Raw genomic sequence first — 19,940 nt, forward strand, 5'->3', positions numbered from 1 at the left:
GGGGGGGGGGGGGGGGGGGGGGCTAAAGTGTGGGGAATAGGGTTGGACGAAGTATTTCGGGGGAATGAATCTGACGTGAGACATGCACTGGAATTTTGTGTCGTTTCTCATTCCAAAGCTGAGTAAATTCCGCGGATGAAAATGGGACATGAATTTGTGGTGCTCCAGTTACTTCTGGGATATTAAAAATCTGTATTTTTTTATTTCGAATTGCAGACATTTTTCTTTTTGACAGTTCGAGAGGAAATTTAACGCACTCATGCTTACAACCCCCCGGCGTCATTTATTATTCATGGAGCTGATTTTTGTTTGTTCATGTCCTTACAGTCTGCGATAAAACTGGTTTATTCGACTGAAATGCACGATTTTTTCGTTAAGAAAAACATATTTTATGGATGAAAAATATTGCTTTGCATTATTATTATTTTAGTATAATTTTTTTAACTGTCTGAAATGAATAAAGATGTGATTTTTTTGCGAAAGAATTCCCATAATCAATGAAAAGATACGTCTCGTCTTCTATATCAGCAAAAACATCGTCTCGAAGACTTTGACACTCTCATAATTCCCTCATTATTCACGATTGACAGATTTCTCGTCCTAAAATTCTAGAAAGATTTTTTCCAATGATAAAAGTCTTGTAGCAATCTCAACGAATGCAGAAATGGAATTACGACTCTCATGTATTATTCATGAATTATTTATATAATTAATGATTTTTGTTCGTTCATATCGTTATATTTTGCGATGAAACAGATTTATTCCATCGAATCGCCTAATTTTTCCCTTCAAAATGAAATTTCTCGAACGGGAAATACGATTTTAGAATTTTAAATATCCTGAAACAACGAAAATGAAAATATTTTCACGAAACAATGCCCTCATTACTCCCGATTGACAGATTACAAAACTCTTGCAACACTCTCAACAAACACAGAAATAGAATGACTAATCATTTACTAATAATTCCCTCTAACACCTGGCCATCAACAGAAGCAGGAACACCCCTTCAAATGCGCCAGTAAAGTCGCACAAACCGTTGTATCGAAAAAATTTAAATAAATCCCTCGTCCCAATCCTCCAGGATATTAAAACTCTCCTCTTTATCTGAATGTGCATCACGCTACAGTATAATGCCCATAAAATATTTTTTCCTCCCAGCTAATCCCCCATTTACCGATGTTTTTTCATATTAGTTAAGTGTTGTTAACGAGAACATGTAGAATAATCCCAACAGTAATCTCCGAGTCGACGAATGGTCTTCATGAAGCGATTCTCCAACATTCCAAACCTCTTTAAACTCCCTGCATTCTATTTATAATCAATTCAAATAATATTCACCTTATCAGGATGCACAGCGAGACAAGCCTTCCTATACGCCTTCTTGACATCAGCAGGAGAGACGAGCTGATGCATCTCATACCTCTGCCACCTGTCAGCCTCGGGCCAAAGTACAGTGTGCAGAGAGCACAGAAGTGCCCTCAGATTCCCCTTCTTGCCCTCAGTCCACTCATTGACCTTCATCCTGTCAGGATCCATAGTCTTCGCCTGCTCGACCTTCCTCATCTGATTGATAGTCTTGGGGCTGTCCTTGTCAGCCTTTCTCGAGCTGAAGAAATTGTACCCCTGACTCCCCAGCAAATCCTCAAAAGCATCGCCACTCTTGGCTGGCTTACTATTATTAAAAACAGATTCACTATTCCCCTCATTACTGGAATTTGTTTTATTGTGCATACGTGGACTAGAGTGTACTGGAGTTCCAGCCGCAGCAGGACTAGACGATTGTGGAGTATTTGAGTCGCGTGGTGTGCCATTCCAACTTGAATTCAGTCCAGCACCGAGTGATCCAGCTAAATTAGCGAATGGATCTTTGCTCTGGGCTGAGAAATTGGGAACACTGGAGTTGCGTGGCATTTCCTCACCAGGTGTCTTCAGTGTTGTGCCCTTAGTCCCACCCCAGCTACCCATGAGATCATTGGCACCTGTGGAGCCCAGTGGATCGAAGAGAAAATCACCTGGCGATGACTTCTGGGTTTTGTTCTGTCCGAATAAGAGATCATTGCCAGAGCTCTGATTACCGAACAGCAGGTTGTCCTTGTTGTCGTTGGGAATTTGTTCCTCTGGCTGTGGAAACGATGCAAATCCCCCGAAGATGTCACTCTCTGCTTGACCACCTGAGAATATGTCCAGACCTGGATTCGGGGGAACTGGGTTCACGCTGTTGGCAGCCTCGGTGGACGCCCCCAGGTTGAGGAGATCAGCCTCTTCGAAGTCGACTACTGGCTTCTGAACGAGCTCTTCCTCTTCCTCTGGGGGATCTGGGTCTGGAGTATTGAGGGGCTCCTCAGGCACTGGGGCCGGGGCGGCCGGTGGGGGAGGCCTCTCTGGGGCTCTTTTGGGGTGGGAAACTGTTCGGAAGTTCTCCAGGGTCTCTTCCATCTCGAGGGTCGAACCGAAGAGCGGGTCTGGGGCCAAGTTTTCCTCGCGAGAGGCTTCCACCTCCCAGGGGGCTGGGATTCTTGAGGTCTTCGTGCTCTCTTCACCGATCATTACGTTCAGAATTATCCTGGAAATTTTAAGATTGTGGGCGGTCCATGGTTAAGGATATCCTAGTATTTTGAATATTTTTTCAGAGCTTTTATTTAATTCAATATTGAATAAGTAAAGGTAAATGAATAGATAAATGATTTTATGATTTAAACTTTGCAGGTCGGAATTTGAATCTCCATGTTGAACCGTTAGAAAACATTTTAAGAATATGAAAAAAAAATTAATTTAAACATTGCAATTTTTTAAAATTATGAGCATTTTTTGTAAATCGTAACAAATTCATTCATATTCAGAATTTTACCAGAAATTGATATCATGCCTAAAAAATTAGGTTTCTGAAAGTTTAAACCATTTAAATTATTTATTTATAAACAACGAATTTAAAAAAAATAATAATTCTGTGCAAAATGTAATTTTAATGACGCTGAATACTCATCATTTTTCAAATTTTTCTCAGGCAATTTAATTGACAAATTTGATAATTGAAAATTTTTGTGATGAAAAAAATTATGCATTTATCCCACTGATAAGTAATTTTTAGAATTGCGAAATATGGAGAGACCTTTTCTTTTGTCTTTATTTTGTCAGCTACAAAAAAAATATTCTCACATTTTGCCTTAAAACCCCTCGTTTTTTAGATATCAAAGATTTCCCTTTTTTAATTAATCGCAAAATCGTTTTATAAAAACACCCAATTGTCATTCTCAATCACTTGACATTCTCTCCTGAAATCCCAAGTTCCCAAAATGAATCAAAAATTAACAATACAATTTACTGTTTAATGATTCACTTCAACTGATTCCCATCCACATAAAAAAAGTGCATCAAATAATTCCCAGTATTCTCACCTGAATTGTCCCCCAATCTCGGCTGCATCATCCAAGTCTTTCCTCTCAAACTCCAAAGTGGATTCATTCACAGGCACATACCCAGTATGAAAATGTAGCGCAGCAATTTTAATCCCAATGACCCTCCCCAGCTGTTGTCTGGCATGAAAAACAACGATGGTAACGTCTCCCCTAACAGTGGCATCACCAAGGATTAAGCACGCCTTTCCCTCCATCATGTCAAAAAGTTTCATCTCCTCGTACTCAGCCCGTTTCGTGGAGTAAACCAGAGCTCCATTGCTGTAAATCTCAGCATAGGGTCTGCAGCCATCCCTAGCCCTCGTGAACAATGGAACAGGCTGAAGAATGATAGATCTAAGTGCTAAAGGCCTTGTGTGTGGATGCACCCCAGAGTGCAATATACTCATGTAATTAATCGTCTTGAGCTCCGAGGGCTGGAGTATTGGGGGCTGACACCTCCTCGTGGTGAACAGATTAACAGCTTCTTCAGGTGTTGATAGCACCCCAGAGTACAATAATAAAGCGCAGGCAACAGTTGCACTTGCTCTGCAGCCGTCTGAGCAGTAGAGAACAACAATGTGATTAAAGTCTGCGTCGAGGTATCTGTAGATGTCCTGGCAGATCTGGTAGAGAGCTGATAGCAGTGGAGCATTGGCATCAGGTGTGGCATAAGCGAAATTGCAGTCGATGTGCTTTCCAGGGAGTCTCGTGACGTTCGGTCGTCCTCGGGATAAATTGTACAGCTGGATCTTCGCTGGAGGTGGGTGTCTACTCTGAAGATAGGCCCTGACGTCCTCCACGTGGTTCGCTCGATATGCTGACTCGATTCCATCCGCCGGGTACGGCATCACCAGGATTCTTGATGTCAGGTAACTCGCGTCTAGCTCGTTACGAGCCATACTCTGCTGGACTGTGTGCATTACCTTGCTGGAGGTGTCCTTCAGGTTCTTCAGGATGCTGCCTGGATGTTTAGAAAAAATTTGTGAAATTTTTTAGAGGTTTGAGGGGTTTTATTTGGTCAGATGATTATCATTCTCATGGGGTTATTTACGAGGAATTTATAAACAGACATCGGCATAATCATCAATTTTTAATGCAGTTAAATTTTTAATTGGGCGATTGGCTAATATTGCTCAATAATTTTTGAATTATTAAATTGATTATCAATTAAATATTCAAAAGCAGAGCTATCAATCAATAATTGAGTTCGGAAGATTGACGATTATTTGGGTAAATTATTTAATCAATAGTCAATTGACAAGTTCATATCATCAATTCAAGATAAGTACACCTCAATTATTTTAAGGTGCAACTCCTGTTAATATTAATTATCTAATGATTGATGCTGATGCTGTTTATATTTCACAAATATTGATCGTCTTTATAATGAGATTGAAGAATACTAAAGATTTTGCCTACATTATTAGGAAAAAATTGAAATTTCATGAGCACTAATAATTTCCAGGAGAGTGCCGATGAATTCGATTTCGGGGAAAAATCATTAAATTTCGGATGTCACTGCAAATGCAAAACAGAAAAATGCAACAACCAGGAGCTTAATCCTGAATTATCGCTCTCTAATCCCCCAAAACTACCTCAAATAAAAAATTAATCCGAATTTAACCGATTACCTCCAATTGTATCAAACAAACAACCCCAGAGTGCAATTCACCACATCTAATTCCCCCATAAACCTCTTTAGCCATCCATAAACGCCCAAAAATATTACCAGCACCACCACGAAGAGAGCTGAAGAGTCCAGAGCCAGCCTGGACCTGCGGAGCTTTCGCCGGATAAATCGGTGAGGGTCGAGGTGGTGGGGCTGGCATTTGCTGTTGTGCAACCGGTGGAGATGGCCTAGGCGGTGGAGTTGGATTTTGTGCAGGAGGATTGCTGGGTCTGGGGGGTTGAGGCCTGGGAGGAGGTGCCTCGATCTTCGCCGATTCCCTAGGATCAAAGTTATTTGACTCAGCAATAGCTGCTAACCGCTCCAATAAGATCGACGTTGTCATTCGTTTGATGGGCGATGCCTCCAGGCACCCTCTGATCAGATCATAAAGACAGGACAGTCGAGGGTTGGGCGGGGGTGACGAGTACTTGGCGTTGACAATGGCGAGTTTATTTCCCTCTGGGAAGGGGTGCCTCAGCGTCACCAACGAGTACAGAATGCATCCCAGGGCCCAGCAGTCAGCAGGGGGACCTATTGGCTCGTTGTTCCACGTGTCCATCATCTCTGGGGATCTGTACATGGGGGTTGTGTACCTGGACATCTGATCCTCGAGGGTCGAACGTCTCTGGGCACTCCAGGAGGGGTCTGGGAGGATCTGCTGCGTGGAAGCACTTCCAAAGTCACAGAGCTTTATTATCCCATCCTCGGAGAGGAGAAAATTCTCGAGCTTTATGTCCCAGTGGACTATGGGCTGGGGCTGCTGACTGTGCATGTGGTGCACTGCTCTCGTTGCTTGGTAAGCTATTTTGCAGATCTGGGGGAGAGACGGGGGCGTTGTGAGGGACCTCAGGACGTCGGCCAACGTCCCTCCAGGACACAGCTCGGTTACCAGGAGGTATTCACATGACTTCTTGTCTTCTCGATCCAATCGCTGGGCGCAGAGGTACTGGATTATGTTTGAGTGACCTGAGAGCCTCTTCAGGGTCTCGATTTCCTGGATTATCGTTTTGTTCGCTTCCTCGTCCACTGCCATCAGTCTCTGGGGGAGTGAGGGGTGATCGTTAGTAGAAAAAAAATTAATTTTTTAGTTGAGAATATTGAGAGCTGGAGAAAAAAGTCAGATGTTAATTGAAATAAAATTATAATTTCAGATGGGGAATTGTTTCGGTTCTTTAATTACCTTCAGTGCGTACTCCTTGCCTGTGGCTATGTCCTCGACGGCGTATACGAGTGCCCAGCCACCTGGAAAACAAAATTGTAACGTTAGAAATGGAATTTTACAGTGCATGAACCCACGAAAGTCGACTTTCACTTGAAACAGTTGCAATGAAAATTGACGCGTTAGAAAATTCGAAAAACTAATGTGGTAATTAGCACGGATGATAAGGGCTGCAGATATTGTGGAGTAGAATTTCCGGTTCTATAATTAGTTCCCTGGATATTCAGGGAATTCCGATAGGGGAAAATGAATATTCTGAAATTATTTTTAAGTGACATTTACTCGGAATTAAAAGTGGAAAGAAATGGGGAGGAAAATTGAGGATGCTGATACTTGAATAATCATTAATGCACGTGTTTTCATTAGTGAAAGACCATTTTATCGATGAAGATTGAAGAAATGATGTTATCTTAAGATGTTAATTCGTAATTGATGAAATGAATGAGAGAACTCGTGAATAAAAAATTGAGAACAATTATTTTGAAAGAATTACGGTGAATGTGCCAAGATATTCATCTTCACTTGATTATTTACAAAAAATATTCGTCAGATTAACATTATTGAAAAAATATTTTATCGATTAAGATGAATGAAATGATGTTATTTTAAAATTTTGATTCATAATTAATAAAATGAACGAGAAAAATCACGAATAAAAAATTGAGAATAATTATTTTGAAACTATTACTATGAATATGTCAAGATATTCATTCACTCTTGACCATTAACAAAAAAAATTCTAGATTGAAATCGATAAAATGACAGAAGCATAAAAAATCATCAACAGCTGACCAAAGATAAAATCACGAAAACAAACAGGAAACGAAGAACAGTCGTCTCTAAACAATTCCCCATGAATATGTCAAAATACTTCGCTGACATGCGTCAACAAATATTTGGCACAACAGCAGCAACTGCAGTACTTCAAGCCCCCAATATCGAATTCCCAGAAAATAAAAAAAAACAGAAAACAGATGATTCACAGACTCACCAGCGAAAGGCTTCAATCCCACTCTGAAAAATCGATTCTCGATAAAAGTGGGTGGATTTAACAGTTACTCACCCTCAGCAATTAATCTGTTAACTCGTAATTTCACATTGTTGATCTCCACCACTTGTCCCACGTATTCATTAGTACTGCCATTGCCGTTCAGATAACCAAAAGCTGATTTGAAATAATCCGACATAATTAGTTAATAAATTAAATTCGAGGGTGATCAAGAGTCGGGGGAGTTTCGTGATTATTGCTTTATCTTAGGATAGAAAATCGTGCTGCCGATGCCGACCATCCATATTGGAACTCTGACGTCACGAGCATTGACATTTAGGTCCGTACCAAGGGGCACGTGAACCTCTCTCATTTTTTTTTTGTTTTTTCCTGATGTAATTTCGTTATTTAGTGAATTAAAAAAGAGACTGATAGCAGCACTTTTTTTATTATCATTATTTATTTTATTTTCATTATTATTATTATTATTTATTAATTTTTTATTTTAATCAAGGGCTTTCGGTTTCCTCAACTTTCATTTGAATTTTCAATTTTCAATTAAACATGAAAATTCAGTATTAAATTGAATTGAATTTCCACTTTCTTGTGCACTCAAAGATATTTTGAGATTTTAAATGTTAAAAATTTTTTTTTCTACATTATTTGAAAAAATTTATCAATACCAGAACTGAAAACTATGAAAACAAAAAATAGGGTTTTTTCTCGTAATTAATATTTCGTTTCAACAAGATTAAAATTTCCTTTTTTTTCTCCAAATAATTATTTTCTCATTCCCTAATATGTAAAACATATTTTCCACGCAAAAAATCTGAAACTCTTCGAAAAAAAAAATTACAATAGTTGAAAACTTTCGATTCTAAATCGAACCTCGCCCTCAAAAATTTATACAAGCCGCGATATATTCATGTAAATGAAGGCAGATTTTCATGAGATCAACCCACCGACAAGTTCCTCCGAGCAAAAGTCATCAAGGGTCAGGAAACAGCGTGCATGTGTCTTTCGTCTCAACATGGCGAGCGGCAAGGGTATCGCTGCTATTCTCCGACCCCGGGGAATTCGCATTATCAGTGCTAGTAAAGCCGGAAGACTGCAGTCCGGAGTTCTATCAAGAAGCAACGACTGTCGACGGCAATTTGCCACTGTTGCACTTGGTGTCGATGCCTGGGCCCGGAGTGGTAGTGAAAAATGTAACGTATTGAGTGATCACACGATTTTACCCCTGTATTACATCACGATTAGTCTTTCCCCCGGTAAACAATGTCCTGTAGAGATTGAGTCGTTGAATGCATGAGATGCCTGCTGGCTGTTGCAATACAGAGGATTTTGGCTATTGTCATTGCACCTGAGGCCTACCTCATGCTCCTGAACATTCTTAACCTCTCTCGAATCTTCCAGAAGAGGACGAAAACGAAATTAATTTTTTGGAGATAGAATTCTTAAAAAAAAAAGTTCCGCTTGCGTTCACCTTCGCAGCTCCATTCTGCCCCAGGGGGCTAATTTCCTCATTCTATTCTGCATTTTTATCTTGCATGTCGTGAACAAATCGCGAGTGAAAGGACCAATTATCAATTGGATTATTCGATTGAAGAGTGAAGTGATAACTCATGATTCATTGAATTCAACGAGTGCATAATGAAATTTCTCCTGACTGAACGATACGATTTGAATGAGTCGAGTCTCATGTTAAAGCCTAAAAAAATACCTTCAAAATGAAAAAAAAATTGTTGATTTTCACTCTGCCGATCCCGAGTTATTGATGATTAGACATCAAGCTCTATTTAATTTTGTCATTCTACATATTCAACTTTATTTAATTTTGCCATTTCAACTGTCAGTTTGCTAAACATTTTAGAATTGAAGAGAGTATTTTAAAAATTCTCTAAAGCTTTTTTAAATCCCCAATGTTCTTCTACTTAGACCTGGAAATATTTCCAATAAAATTAACAAATTTTTAAACCAACAAATAAAACATTGTATTCCAGATTCAGATAAATTCTTCACAAGAAATTTCCACGTGTCGTCACACCTCGCAGCTGCTCGAAAAGACTACTACGAGATCCTGGGTGTCTCGAAGAACAGTTCAGCCAAGGACATAAAGAAAGCCTACTACCAATTAGCAAAGAAGCATCATCCAGACACGAACAAGAATGACCCGAATGCTAGTAAGAAGTTTCAAGAGGTGTCAGAGGCCTACGAGGTCCTCAGCGATGACGCCAAGAGGAAGGAGTACGACACCTGGGGGGCAACTTCGGAGCAAATGGGAATGGGCGGAAATTCTGGACAAGGATTCCCCGGGGGTGGGGACGAGGCTTATGGGCATAATTGGAACTTCAGGACTAGTGTCAATCCTGAGGAGTTGTTCAGGAAAATCTTTGGGGAGGAGGGATTCAGGGCGCACTTCAATGAACAGGAGGATTTTGCTGACTCTAAATATGGATTTGGCACTGCTCAAGAGGTAAAATCATGAAGACTTGATTTTAATTCAATTTATGCATTAGAAAACATAAACATCTTTAACATTTCTTGAAAGCATTTGGTGAATTGATATTTTTTTTCAGGTGTTTATGAAATAATTGATTTAAATTCATTTTATGTATTAGAAAATCCGAAAATTGCAACAATTTCTCGAAAATATCTGGGGATTTGATATTCTCGAAATGTTTATTTACAAAATGAATTGTTGAGATTTTTTTCCACGTAGAAGAAGTTTTATTAATGAAATTTTGTTTTTTTTAGGTGATAATGAATCTGACATTTTCTCAAGCTGCTAGAGGAGTCAACAAGGAAATTAGCCTCAATGTTGTCGACACGTGCCCTAAATGTAACGGTTCAAGGTGTGAGCTTGGCACCAAAGCTCTGAGGTGTCACGTTTGCCATGGCACTGGAATGGAGACTATTAGCACTGGGCCATTTGTCATGAGATCAACCTGCAGGGCTTGCCATGGGACGAGGATGTATATCAAGTATCCATGTATGGAGTGCGAGGGTAAAGGGCAGAATGTAAGTGAAACAATGCATTTTCTTTTATTTAGTAAACATGAAATGATTTTTCCATCAAATTGTAATTTTTTAATGAAAAAATTCATTAAAATTTCGGTTTTTCTTCACTTGATAAAAATTTTCAACTGTGTAAATAATTATGAAATTTCAGATTTCACTGAAAATTAAATCAATTTAAGATTCAGGAATATATTTACTTGAATTTTCCGGATTTCTATTAATTTTCATGGAATAATTGAACTGAAATTTACACTTTCAACTTATTTTCCCGTAAAATTTAGAATTTTCAATGACGAAATTCTTTGAAACTTTAGTAAAACTATAGTTTAATGAAAATTTCTAAACAAATATTATTCTTTGAACATTATTCATGCAGTTACTTCTTCTCTCATTCCCCAAGTTTCATTATTTATTAAAAAAAACTACTTTAGAAGAAATAATAAAGGATTATCACCCTTAAAGGATAATTTTTTCTCGTTATTTGGACCGAAAATTTCCAGGTACATATCCCTCAAACCTTGTTCATTCAATCCCTTTTTTTCTTGTTCTCAAAGTTTAATCATTCACAGAAAAAAATTATTTGAAAAAAAATAACGAAGGCTCATCATCGTTACTCTATTTCAGGTCCAGCGAAAAAAAGTGATAGTTCCAGTACCAGCAGGCGTCGAAGATGGTCAGACAATTCGCATGGCAGTGGGTAATAAAGAGGTCTTCGTAACATTCCGAGTAGAGAAATCGCGTTATTTCAAGAGAGACGGAGCCGATGTCCACACAGACGCCGACATTTCCCTTGCCCAAGCAGCCCTGGGCGGCACAATAAGAATCCAGGGTGTCTACGAGGATCACACGATTCAGATAAAACCAGGCACATCATCCCACACGAAAATCCGACTGAGTGGCAAGGGAATGAAGAAAGTCAATGGAGTGGGACACGGAGATCACTACGTGTCCATCAAGATCACTGTCCCCACAACGCTATCCGAGAAACAAAAGGCTTTACTACTGGCTTACGCTGAACTCGAACGAGACACACCAGGATCAGTTTACGGAGTCACGAATAAAACTGATGGTAAGAGAAAGAGAAAAAAACGAGATATCCCAGAGTTTGAGTGAAGACTGAATTTATTTCGATGAATTTTATGGAGAAAATCTGTGATAGTGGAGGAGATTCATGTACCCCTTGGTCGCTTGAGGCTTTTCACTCGTGTAATTAATAAAGAGGACATAATTTTTCGAATAAAAAATTGTGAAAATTGCGTGGTGCATTCTTTCTTCAAAGCTTTTGTCTATGAAAATTAAGGACATTTCATTTTTAGGACGTTCGAGTAGTACTCAAGCGAAACAAGAGGTACAGGGGGAGAGGGAGACTGATGATGGTCTTCTGGGGAAAATCAAAAGGGCGATATTTGGGTAAAATTAATTAATTAGGTGAGTTTATAAAATTGTCAAGGATAAAATCCATTCATTTCTAGAGCAAGTAGTGTTACGAGAAAATGTCAAGAAACTTTGAGATTTCCAACGGAAAATGTCTCGACATTTCCTCTTAAAATCATTCTTTACCGACGATAAATGAGAAAAATATGAAGAAAAATAAATTCCTCACGATTTCAAATTTAATTTCAGGTACAAAACAGTGTTACGAAGGACCCTTACACCTACTGGAGTTGATACGACAAGCCCTGGGAGACATACCACAGAAAAACAAGGAAAACCCATCGTATTCACATCCACAAGGTCCTGGGGACGCGCCCCAGAGCAAGAGGACGAGCTCCACTAGTGGAACGAACAAAGCTGATGCTAAAAGTGACGAGCATAAATTGAAGATGGAACGGAAGATGTCATGATTTAACCTGAACTGCTGACTTCAATTTAAACAAAATTCAATTGTAATTGTACAATGATCCCAGTTGAATCCATAGTCGTTGTCTCGGGTTTATCAGTCTATTCTTTCTTGACTCGAGGGTTTTAATAATTATCTATGGGGCCCTGTGGATGGGTTGATGACGGAGTAGCAAGATTAAGCGCTTACAAATGTTAAAAATGTAAAATAAATTTTTCTTGTAAGTTAAAATTTTGGTTTTTATTCGGCCATTCCACTAATCCTCTTTGATTCACTTTGAATGTGAATGAATATAAATATTATATTTATTTCATTCGTCATCTAAAAAATTTCATTCATCTAAAAAATACTCATGATTTAAAAAATGTGAACATGAAATCTTTATTTCGGAAATTTTCAATTGAACGGGTAATGCCTGACATTGAATAATAGACTAATTGATTTTTTAATGACAGAAAATGAGAAACACTCATCTGCGGGTACTTAATTATTCATTCCCTAGGAACTTTCGTATTCCTGGTTTTGATAGTTCAAAAGTTTACCACTCGGTGGAAATTGATTACCACCAACTAGTATCTTTACACATGCACTTGGGAATAATGGAAGGTGCATTACAGATCGATGTTTCATGAATAATGAAACTGTTTTTAGCTCATTTACGAACGAATGTGCATGAATATTGTTTTCTATTCATCTGAAAATGGAGAAAATTTGTTTATTTTTTGATTGTAACTGAACCTTTTCTACAATTAAAAAAAACTGTTTTCACAGTTGATCAACGAAATAGTTAATAATGAAGTGAATTCGATGTTTTTATAAATGTGAAACTTTCTCTAAAGCAAGTAATTTCAGAAGAAAAAGCAAAAAAAATGTCTTGACATTTTCACCTGAAATAACTCGTAACAGAGTAAATTAAATAATTATTAGGGCTAGAATGATCGTGAAAAATTATGTAAAAATTAGGGAAAATTTATTCTTCAGCAGGAAAAATTTTCTCCAAAGAAATTTTTTTTTCAATTTTCCTCCAGATTCACTAGTTCCCAAGATAATTTCATATTTATCAAGGGAACATGCGATTTGTTGACAATTATTTTCCCCTCCGGGATAATTGAGACGTAAAAAAAATATATTTTTCATGCAAAAAAAAAATCTCTTGACATTTTCTCCTTATATACTCATTACGAAGATAACTAAATAATTATTGAGACTGTAACCATTGTGAAAAATGATGTGAGACTATGGAAAAACTTGATTCTTCATTCGAAAAAAAATTCCTCGAAGAAATTTTTAAAAAATTTTCCTCCAGATTCACTCGTTCCCAAGATAATGTCATATTTATGAAGGCAAACGTGATTTGTAGACAATAATTCGTCCTCCGCGACAATTGAAACATTAAAAACGCTATTTTCAACACTTAAAGTGCCTCAACTGTGTTCATCACAGCTGCCATTCCCCTCGTCTTGATCCAGAGGTATTCATAGCTCATCCACCGATGAATTCTCACAATAAATCGATTGAATGCAAATAAAATACCCCAATCACGGGAATCCCCAGGGTCGAACAATCCCCAGGGCCACTGGATATGTAATCATATTCGATCGGCATTTCTGCCCTGAACTACGCCTCGGTGAGTAGGTCATACTTCAAGCCAATGTTGGTGAGACTCTCCGAGGCTGACACCCGCAAAACTGCCACTGCAACAGCTGCTATTGTTACCGCACCCTCGAGATAGAGAGCGTAGAAAATTCGCACTAGACCGGATGTGTTTGCCAGACCACCGGCTGCTGTGAAGTCCAGGGGGAAGAGAAGGCTCGCTGCTACTGGACGCAGGCGAGCTACTCCGAATGCAATTATCCCCAGGATGTAATAAGCACCTGTTAAAAGGACATTTGTTTCAAGACTTTTTCATTTTCTCAAATTTTCAAAATTTATTTCATTCTCATCTCATTCATATTGTGCTGAATTTTAGAGAATTTCACCCTTGGAAATTCAAAATTTTATGGAAAGATCAATGGAAACTGTCAATTTTAATACAATAATAAAATTTAATAATTTTAATTTAATTTTAGTAAATAATAATAATTCAATGAAAGTTAATGGACACAAGAAAAATTGAAGTAAATACATTTTTTAAATTTTCAATTAATTGAAAATTCAAGTGAATTAAAAAATTCTCGTGTTCCTGCTGCTCAAATTTTGTTATTATTTTATTATTTTTATTATTTTATTATTTTTTCCATTTTAATCTCAATTTTCTGAACAATCTAAGAAAATTTACTAAATAAAGATAAACTTACCAATGCAACAGAATGGAACAGCCTTGACCCATCTGGGTGCCTTCAAGTTATCAGAGGCCTCAACCTCATGATCTCCATACTTCTTACGAATAGCGAATTTCTGCAGTTTCATTGCCAGAAACAATCCAACATTGAGAATGAGCAGAAAATGGGCAGGAATGCCAACAGCTGCGAAGACAACAGCAACAGTTCTGCCCGGTGTAGTGCGTGGCACTGGAGCCCCAAAACCTTCAATCAATGATTTCATCAGCGAAATGATCTCGATGGTAATGAGACCTAATTAACCGTGAGGACTAATCACCGAGAGTTGTGAGAAGAGAAATGGAAAATAGAACGCATCCAGGAAATGTCCAGAGCTGTCCCCCCTCACCACCTTCACCGTAGCCCGAGCTGATAGCAGCCAGGAGGAGTTTCTCATGCTTAGCAACGTACTGTTTAACTTTATTACCCCAGAGAGGCTCCATCTCCTCTTCCTCAGCCCGCAATTGTCGTAATTCAGTGGCCAAACCAACGGCTAAGTCTCGCTGCATGTCTTTCAACTCGTAAACTTGCTCTCTTTCTCGGGGACCTTCTGTGGCGTAGAACGACGCCGCACCGGCCACTGCCCAGAAGGTCAATAGCCATGCCAGACCTCGGGAGAAAATATTTTTAATTATTTTTAAGACACGTCATCCATGATTAATAATCAGGGAAGACATGAAATCTTCATAAATCTTCATAAATTGTAAATTATCTGGGTAATGAGTGGGTTTAGGAGAAAATTTGAGAAGACATTTTTTGTTGGAAATTTTGTAAGCTACAAGAAAGGTCTTATGAAGTTTTTCCGTAAAATCACTCATTCAGGAGATAATCTCGACTTTAGTACAACAGTTTTTGAACGAATTGTTCATTTCTTATATTGCTAATTGCTTAATTATCTCGATAATTAGCAGGTTTGGGAGAAAATTGTACTGAACATTTTCTTTTGGAAATTTCGTGAATAACAAATAAGATTTTGTGGTATTTTCTTCTAAAATCATTCGTTCACGAGATAATTCGAGATTTATCATAACACTTTTGATGAACATAATGAGGGATTCTAGGAAAAACATCACCTAATTTTTTTGACTCACGAAATTTCCGATAAAAAATGTAAATGTCATTTTTTTTCTGAAATTGTCTCTTTTCCAAGACAAATGCAAGATTAAAAAATAAATTCAGTTTTTTTGAATTATTCTTGAATTGTAAAAAAATTATTTCAGTTTTTTTGAATTATTTTTTTTCCAATTCAATGAATGAACAAATTTTTCACGTCTTGTTGAATTTGAAAATTTACCGAATTGGCAGAGCGAAAGTCTCCCCAAAAATCTGAGATGTTTCCACAGCCTCGAAGAAGTCTTAGGATTGCCACTGGCGTCCTCCTCGACGATATCCTTGAGCGCTGGAAAGACCTTCAATCGATAGGGCCCCTCCCCAAGGTGCGTCTGCACTCCAGTTGATTTAATAACTTTCAGACTTTTCTGATTGCCCTCGACCTCCAGCTGCAACGACAACTCCCCCGATAAGGTTCTCGAGTCGAAGGACATCGGAATACCTGAATGATAATAGCACTCTTCCGTTAGAACCATAACGAGTTTCCTTGTCACTCGGCATTTCCTCTCAGGACTTATCACTCCCCGGGAAATTACGCAATTGGCAAAAATGATGCTGCAAAAGCTCAATGAAACGTCGTCAAAAATTACTCAACGTTAATTACTCAAATTACTTACTAAACTTCAAACTATTGACCTTGAATGATTTTCCTCAAGATTCAGTATCACTTCGCTGTGATATAACAAAATTTTCCGTGGAAAATATCAGAGAGGATGATCTGTCTTTGAACTCTCGCACGTGCTGCATGAGCCTCACTTCCGGCATGAGTGATAATTCATCATCCCAACAAAACGTTTCTTTCAATATTCAACAAAGAGAATAAAAATAACGAGAAAATGCAGAAAAAATTACTGAACAGTAAAAATTCACTGAAAATGCAGTGAAGTTCATTTCTATAGAAAATATCTGAATAGAATGAGTTTTATAAATAAATCGAATGCTATTCATTTTTTCTACAAAATATTCTTCATTAGATAATTCCATTGAAAAAAACGCATAAATAAGCTGCAAAATTTTCCAATAGAAATTCAATAAATTTTTTCAACGAATTCGATGGGTTTTCCCACGCAATTTTTTTGCTCGTGATTTTTCTTTCCATAAAACAACATTGAATTTCCCACAAAAAAACTTTAACCCAAATTTTCGCTCCACCCGAAGTAATGAAACGAATAAAATAATCGTTCAGGGATTTATTAATGGATTAAACGAAGCCCCCCCTGCATAAATGCATCGTAATTTCACTAATGTCCCTATATTGTTCAGACCAACATTATTGATTTCCAAGCGTGACGGTTGAAAAGACAAAGGGTACGTGAATAAATATCACCATGTCCTTGAAACTGCAAATAAACCCATACGAGGACATGAGAGAAAAAAGAAATCGATTTTGACCGCAAAATTGTCTGATCATCTCGATGAAATCAAATCCCTCGTCCATCGCGAATAAACACTCAATAATCATCGATGACATCGATCCACTACGAATAACAACTAAATTTAAAACCATCATGAAGTTGCGAGCGATGTTTATCGATTTCATGAAGCCAACACACGTTTAATTTTGCTTGAAACGTTTCATGGAGAATTGTTTAGTGGAATTACTGAATCAGAGGCAATTCCTAATAAATTGTGGGGTATTCCAGCGAGACAAATATTTTCTAGTGTTAAGGAAGTGATTATTTCATTTTACTGTAGGCAGTGAATCACTTCTTTCCCAGAAATTACCTGAGAAATTAATTTTCTTTCAAATGGAAAAACATTTCAAACGTGTAATAAAATAAATCTTCATACATTATGGGATTATGACGTTTCAAATGACCGAAAAAAATTATGGAAACAATTGTTAATCGGTATTTAACTACTCGAAAACATGGCAATGGCTGACAATCATAATACAGAAGATTAATAGAGCGTTACTAATGATTTGATTTTCCTATTTTTAGAAATTCTAAATTATCTCGGAAATGGACTAGTCTAGGAGGAAATGTTGTAAGACCTATTCTGCAGCTTATGAAATTTACAATAAAAAATGTTTTATGACATTTTCCGTTAAAACCACTCGTTATGGAAATAATTAGCATGGAAGATCACTAATTATTATCTTCAACATTGCAATTAAATAAATTTCCATTCTTTTGTTAATTGTCTTCAGTCTCAAAGACGAGTAGCTTTAGCCGAAATTTCCTGCAAAAAATGTCTTTCCACATTTTCCCCTAAAACCTTTAATTACCGAGATAATTTACCCCCCAACAAAATCCAATAAATCGACATTTTCCGTTACGTTTTATCACTCCACTGAATTAAACCGCGAGACATGTTGACATCTGTTCACTATTAAACTTATAATTAGAAAACTCTGAGGCATCACTCCCTGCCAAAACCCACTGATGACAATTTCCGAAAAAGAAAATGACTGATAAGACTATTTTTATAAATTCTGAATTATCTCGGAAAAGCGTCAGTTCACCGGGAAATGTTATATGACATTTTCTGTCAAAAACCATTCGTTACGAAAATAATTAGCCACGGAAGTTCACTAATTAATGTCCCCATTAATTGTCTTTAATCTCAAAGAGAAGTAGCTTTATCAGAAAATGTAAATAGACTTTTTTATACCTCACAAAATTTCCTGCAAAAAATATCTCGTCCCATTTTCCCCAAAAACCTTTAATTACCGATATAATTTACCCCCCAACAAAGTCCAATAAATCGACATTTTCCGTTACGTTCTATCACTCCACTGAATTAAACCGCGAGACATGTTGACATCTGTTCACTATTAAACTTATAATTAGAAAACTCTGAGGCATCACTCCCTGCCAAAACCCACACATGACAGTTTCCGAAAAAGAAAATAAGACTGAGGGCTAAAAATTCATATGCCAACGCATTGAAACATTGAAACAACTGAAACAATTGAAATTTCATGAAAACTCAACATGCGAGGCTCCGCATGCAAGGCCCGCTGCCAAGAAGCGCAATGTAACAGCAATAAGTAACAAGTAGAAAATTACCTGTGGCACAGACAACATCGGCATCGTCCTCATCATCCTCCCGCCTCTCCGTCATTCTCACTCTGAGCTCAGTAACACGACTACGATTGTATCTCCCAGATTCTCTACCGATGACTCGCGGATGCACCGAGTTGCCGAGACGCGTGATTCTGTGCGCGCGTCTCTTCTGGTTATTAATGTTGCTGGTACCAATGCCACTGTTGTACGTACGACTGGATTTAACAGGTGATACATGACGTATTCTACTTGTTGTGATATCGTCAACCGACTCGCCGCCTCTGGGGGTGACTGTTTGGGTGGTTGAGGCGGTATCAAGCGGTGACGGGGGTGACGGAAATGCCGGCACGTCCATACCCGTAGGCGAACACTCAAAACCACTGCACTTTAGATTTTTTTACATGCTTATCGTCACTCCCGGAGAAGTCGTAAACAATCTCATTTCACACAGCTGTTCCTTGATTAAAACTGTGTCACTAATATTTTTCAATTGCTCGTTAGGCTATTGGTCTGTCGCTTGAGAAAATTCCGAAGGGAATAGTTTGTATCGGAGGATAGTCCGTGTTTTAGGGGAGAAACGTCTGGCGAATCAAATAAGATCTAATTTGTGGAATGAAATCGAATGAATTTTAATTGGTTTTGAAGTTCAGTTTTTCTTCAATATCTCAGAATCCAGTGGAGATGGCGAAATTTATGTGAGGACCTTTTTTATAGCCCCAATTGTGCTCTACAAAAAAGGTTCATATGAAAAAGGGCGTATCTCCGTCGCATTTGAAGATATTCGTTAAAAATTGAAGTAGAAATTGGATTGACGAAATTATCATTAATCGATTTTTTTGGATTTAATTTTTGGTCGTAACTCAGAATCTGATGGAGACAACGAAATTTGTGTCGGGACCTTTTTTGTAGGGCACTGTGAGAGCTACAAAAAAGGTTCTGATGAAAAAGTGCGCATCTCCCTTAGATTCGAAGATATTAATGAAAAGCTCAAATGTTTTTGAGTTAAATTGACTAATTTCGGTAGCAAGCTCTGACGATTGATCTCACAGCAATCCTCAGGGTTCAACCGAGGAGAGTAAACTAGCGTTTCGATGAGAAATGGGAAATAAAAAACATACACATCGTTTTTGCGCGCTCCGGCGAGAACGCCTGCGCCCCGATATGAAGAGGAATTTGCTTCCCCCGAGGGAATTCCGCGTCCATCAATCTCCAGGTAGTGGAATATTTCCAAACAATTGGATTAAGTGTTGGAAGTGGCTTTCAACTCTGATTAAAGTTTTTGGGGAATTGCAGTTTTCATGTTTGATCACTCGATGTTTATTATTAAGTCTAGGGAAAAGCGGCCAGATTTAATTGGCACTGATCG

General features: G+C 38.0%; 3 protein-coding genes across 4 annotated transcripts in view; 1 reads left to right on the forward strand and 2 right to left on the reverse strand.

Annotated features, from left to right (window-relative positions):
- LOC107040294 (cyclin-G-associated kinase) overlaps nt 1-7,581 on the reverse strand; it is an 8,540-nt gene extending 959 nt beyond the window's left edge. The window contains exons 1-5 of the mRNA XM_015260322.1: nt 7,350-7,581; nt 6,248-6,309; nt 5,128-6,106; nt 3,399-4,359; nt 1,342-2,566 (exon numbers count right to left, since the gene is read on the reverse strand). Of these exons, the coding sequence (XP_015115808.1) occupies nt 1,342-2,566; nt 3,399-4,359; nt 5,128-6,106; nt 6,248-6,309; nt 7,350-7,473 (3,351 nt within the window). The 5' untranslated portion in view covers nt 7,474-7,581. The remainder of the gene's footprint in view (nt 1-1,341; nt 2,567-3,398; nt 4,360-5,127; nt 6,107-6,247; nt 6,310-7,349) is intronic.
- A 686-nt stretch (nt 7,582-8,267) lies between these two features.
- LOC107040281 (protein tumorous imaginal discs, mitochondrial) lies at nt 8,268-12,360 on the forward strand. Of its 2 annotated transcripts, XM_015260305.2 has the most exons (6): nt 8,268-8,482; nt 9,278-9,750; nt 10,032-10,295; nt 10,920-11,364; nt 11,612-11,723; nt 11,919-11,999. In XM_015260305.2, the coding sequence occupies exons 1-5, from the start codon at nt 8,305-8,307 to the stop codon at nt 11,707-11,709; spliced, it is 1,458 nt and encodes a 485-aa protein (XP_015115791.1). In that variant the 5' UTR covers nt 8,268-8,304; the 3' UTR covers nt 11,710-11,723; nt 11,919-11,999. The 2 variants fall into 2 exon arrangements, with proteins under 2 accessions (XP_015115791.1, XP_015115790.1); XM_015260304.2 differs by lacking the exon at nt 11,612-11,723 and having other exon boundaries at nt 11,919-12,360.
- Nucleotides 12,361-13,376: 1,016 nt separating this feature from the next.
- LOC107040282 lies at nt 13,377-18,939 on the reverse strand. Its single transcript, XM_015260306.1, has 5 exons — nt 18,578-18,939; nt 15,748-16,005; nt 14,734-15,063; nt 14,433-14,660; nt 13,377-14,009 (listed from the first exon to the last, which is right to left on the reverse strand). Exons 1-5 carry the CDS (start codon nt 18,927-18,929, stop codon nt 13,753-13,755), a joined length of 1,425 nt encoding a protein of 474 aa, XP_015115792.1. The 5' UTR covers nt 18,930-18,939; the 3' UTR covers nt 13,377-13,752.
- Nucleotides 18,940-19,940: the final 1,001 nt, after the last annotated feature.

The sequence above is a fragment of the Diachasma alloeum genome, unplaced genomic scaffold (assembly GCF_001412515.2).
Source record: "Diachasma alloeum isolate Michigan unplaced genomic scaffold, Dall2.0 Dall_scaffold_00326, whole genome shotgun sequence".
NCBI classification, from domain to species: Eukaryota; Metazoa; Arthropoda; class Insecta; order Hymenoptera; family Braconidae; genus Diachasma; species Diachasma alloeum.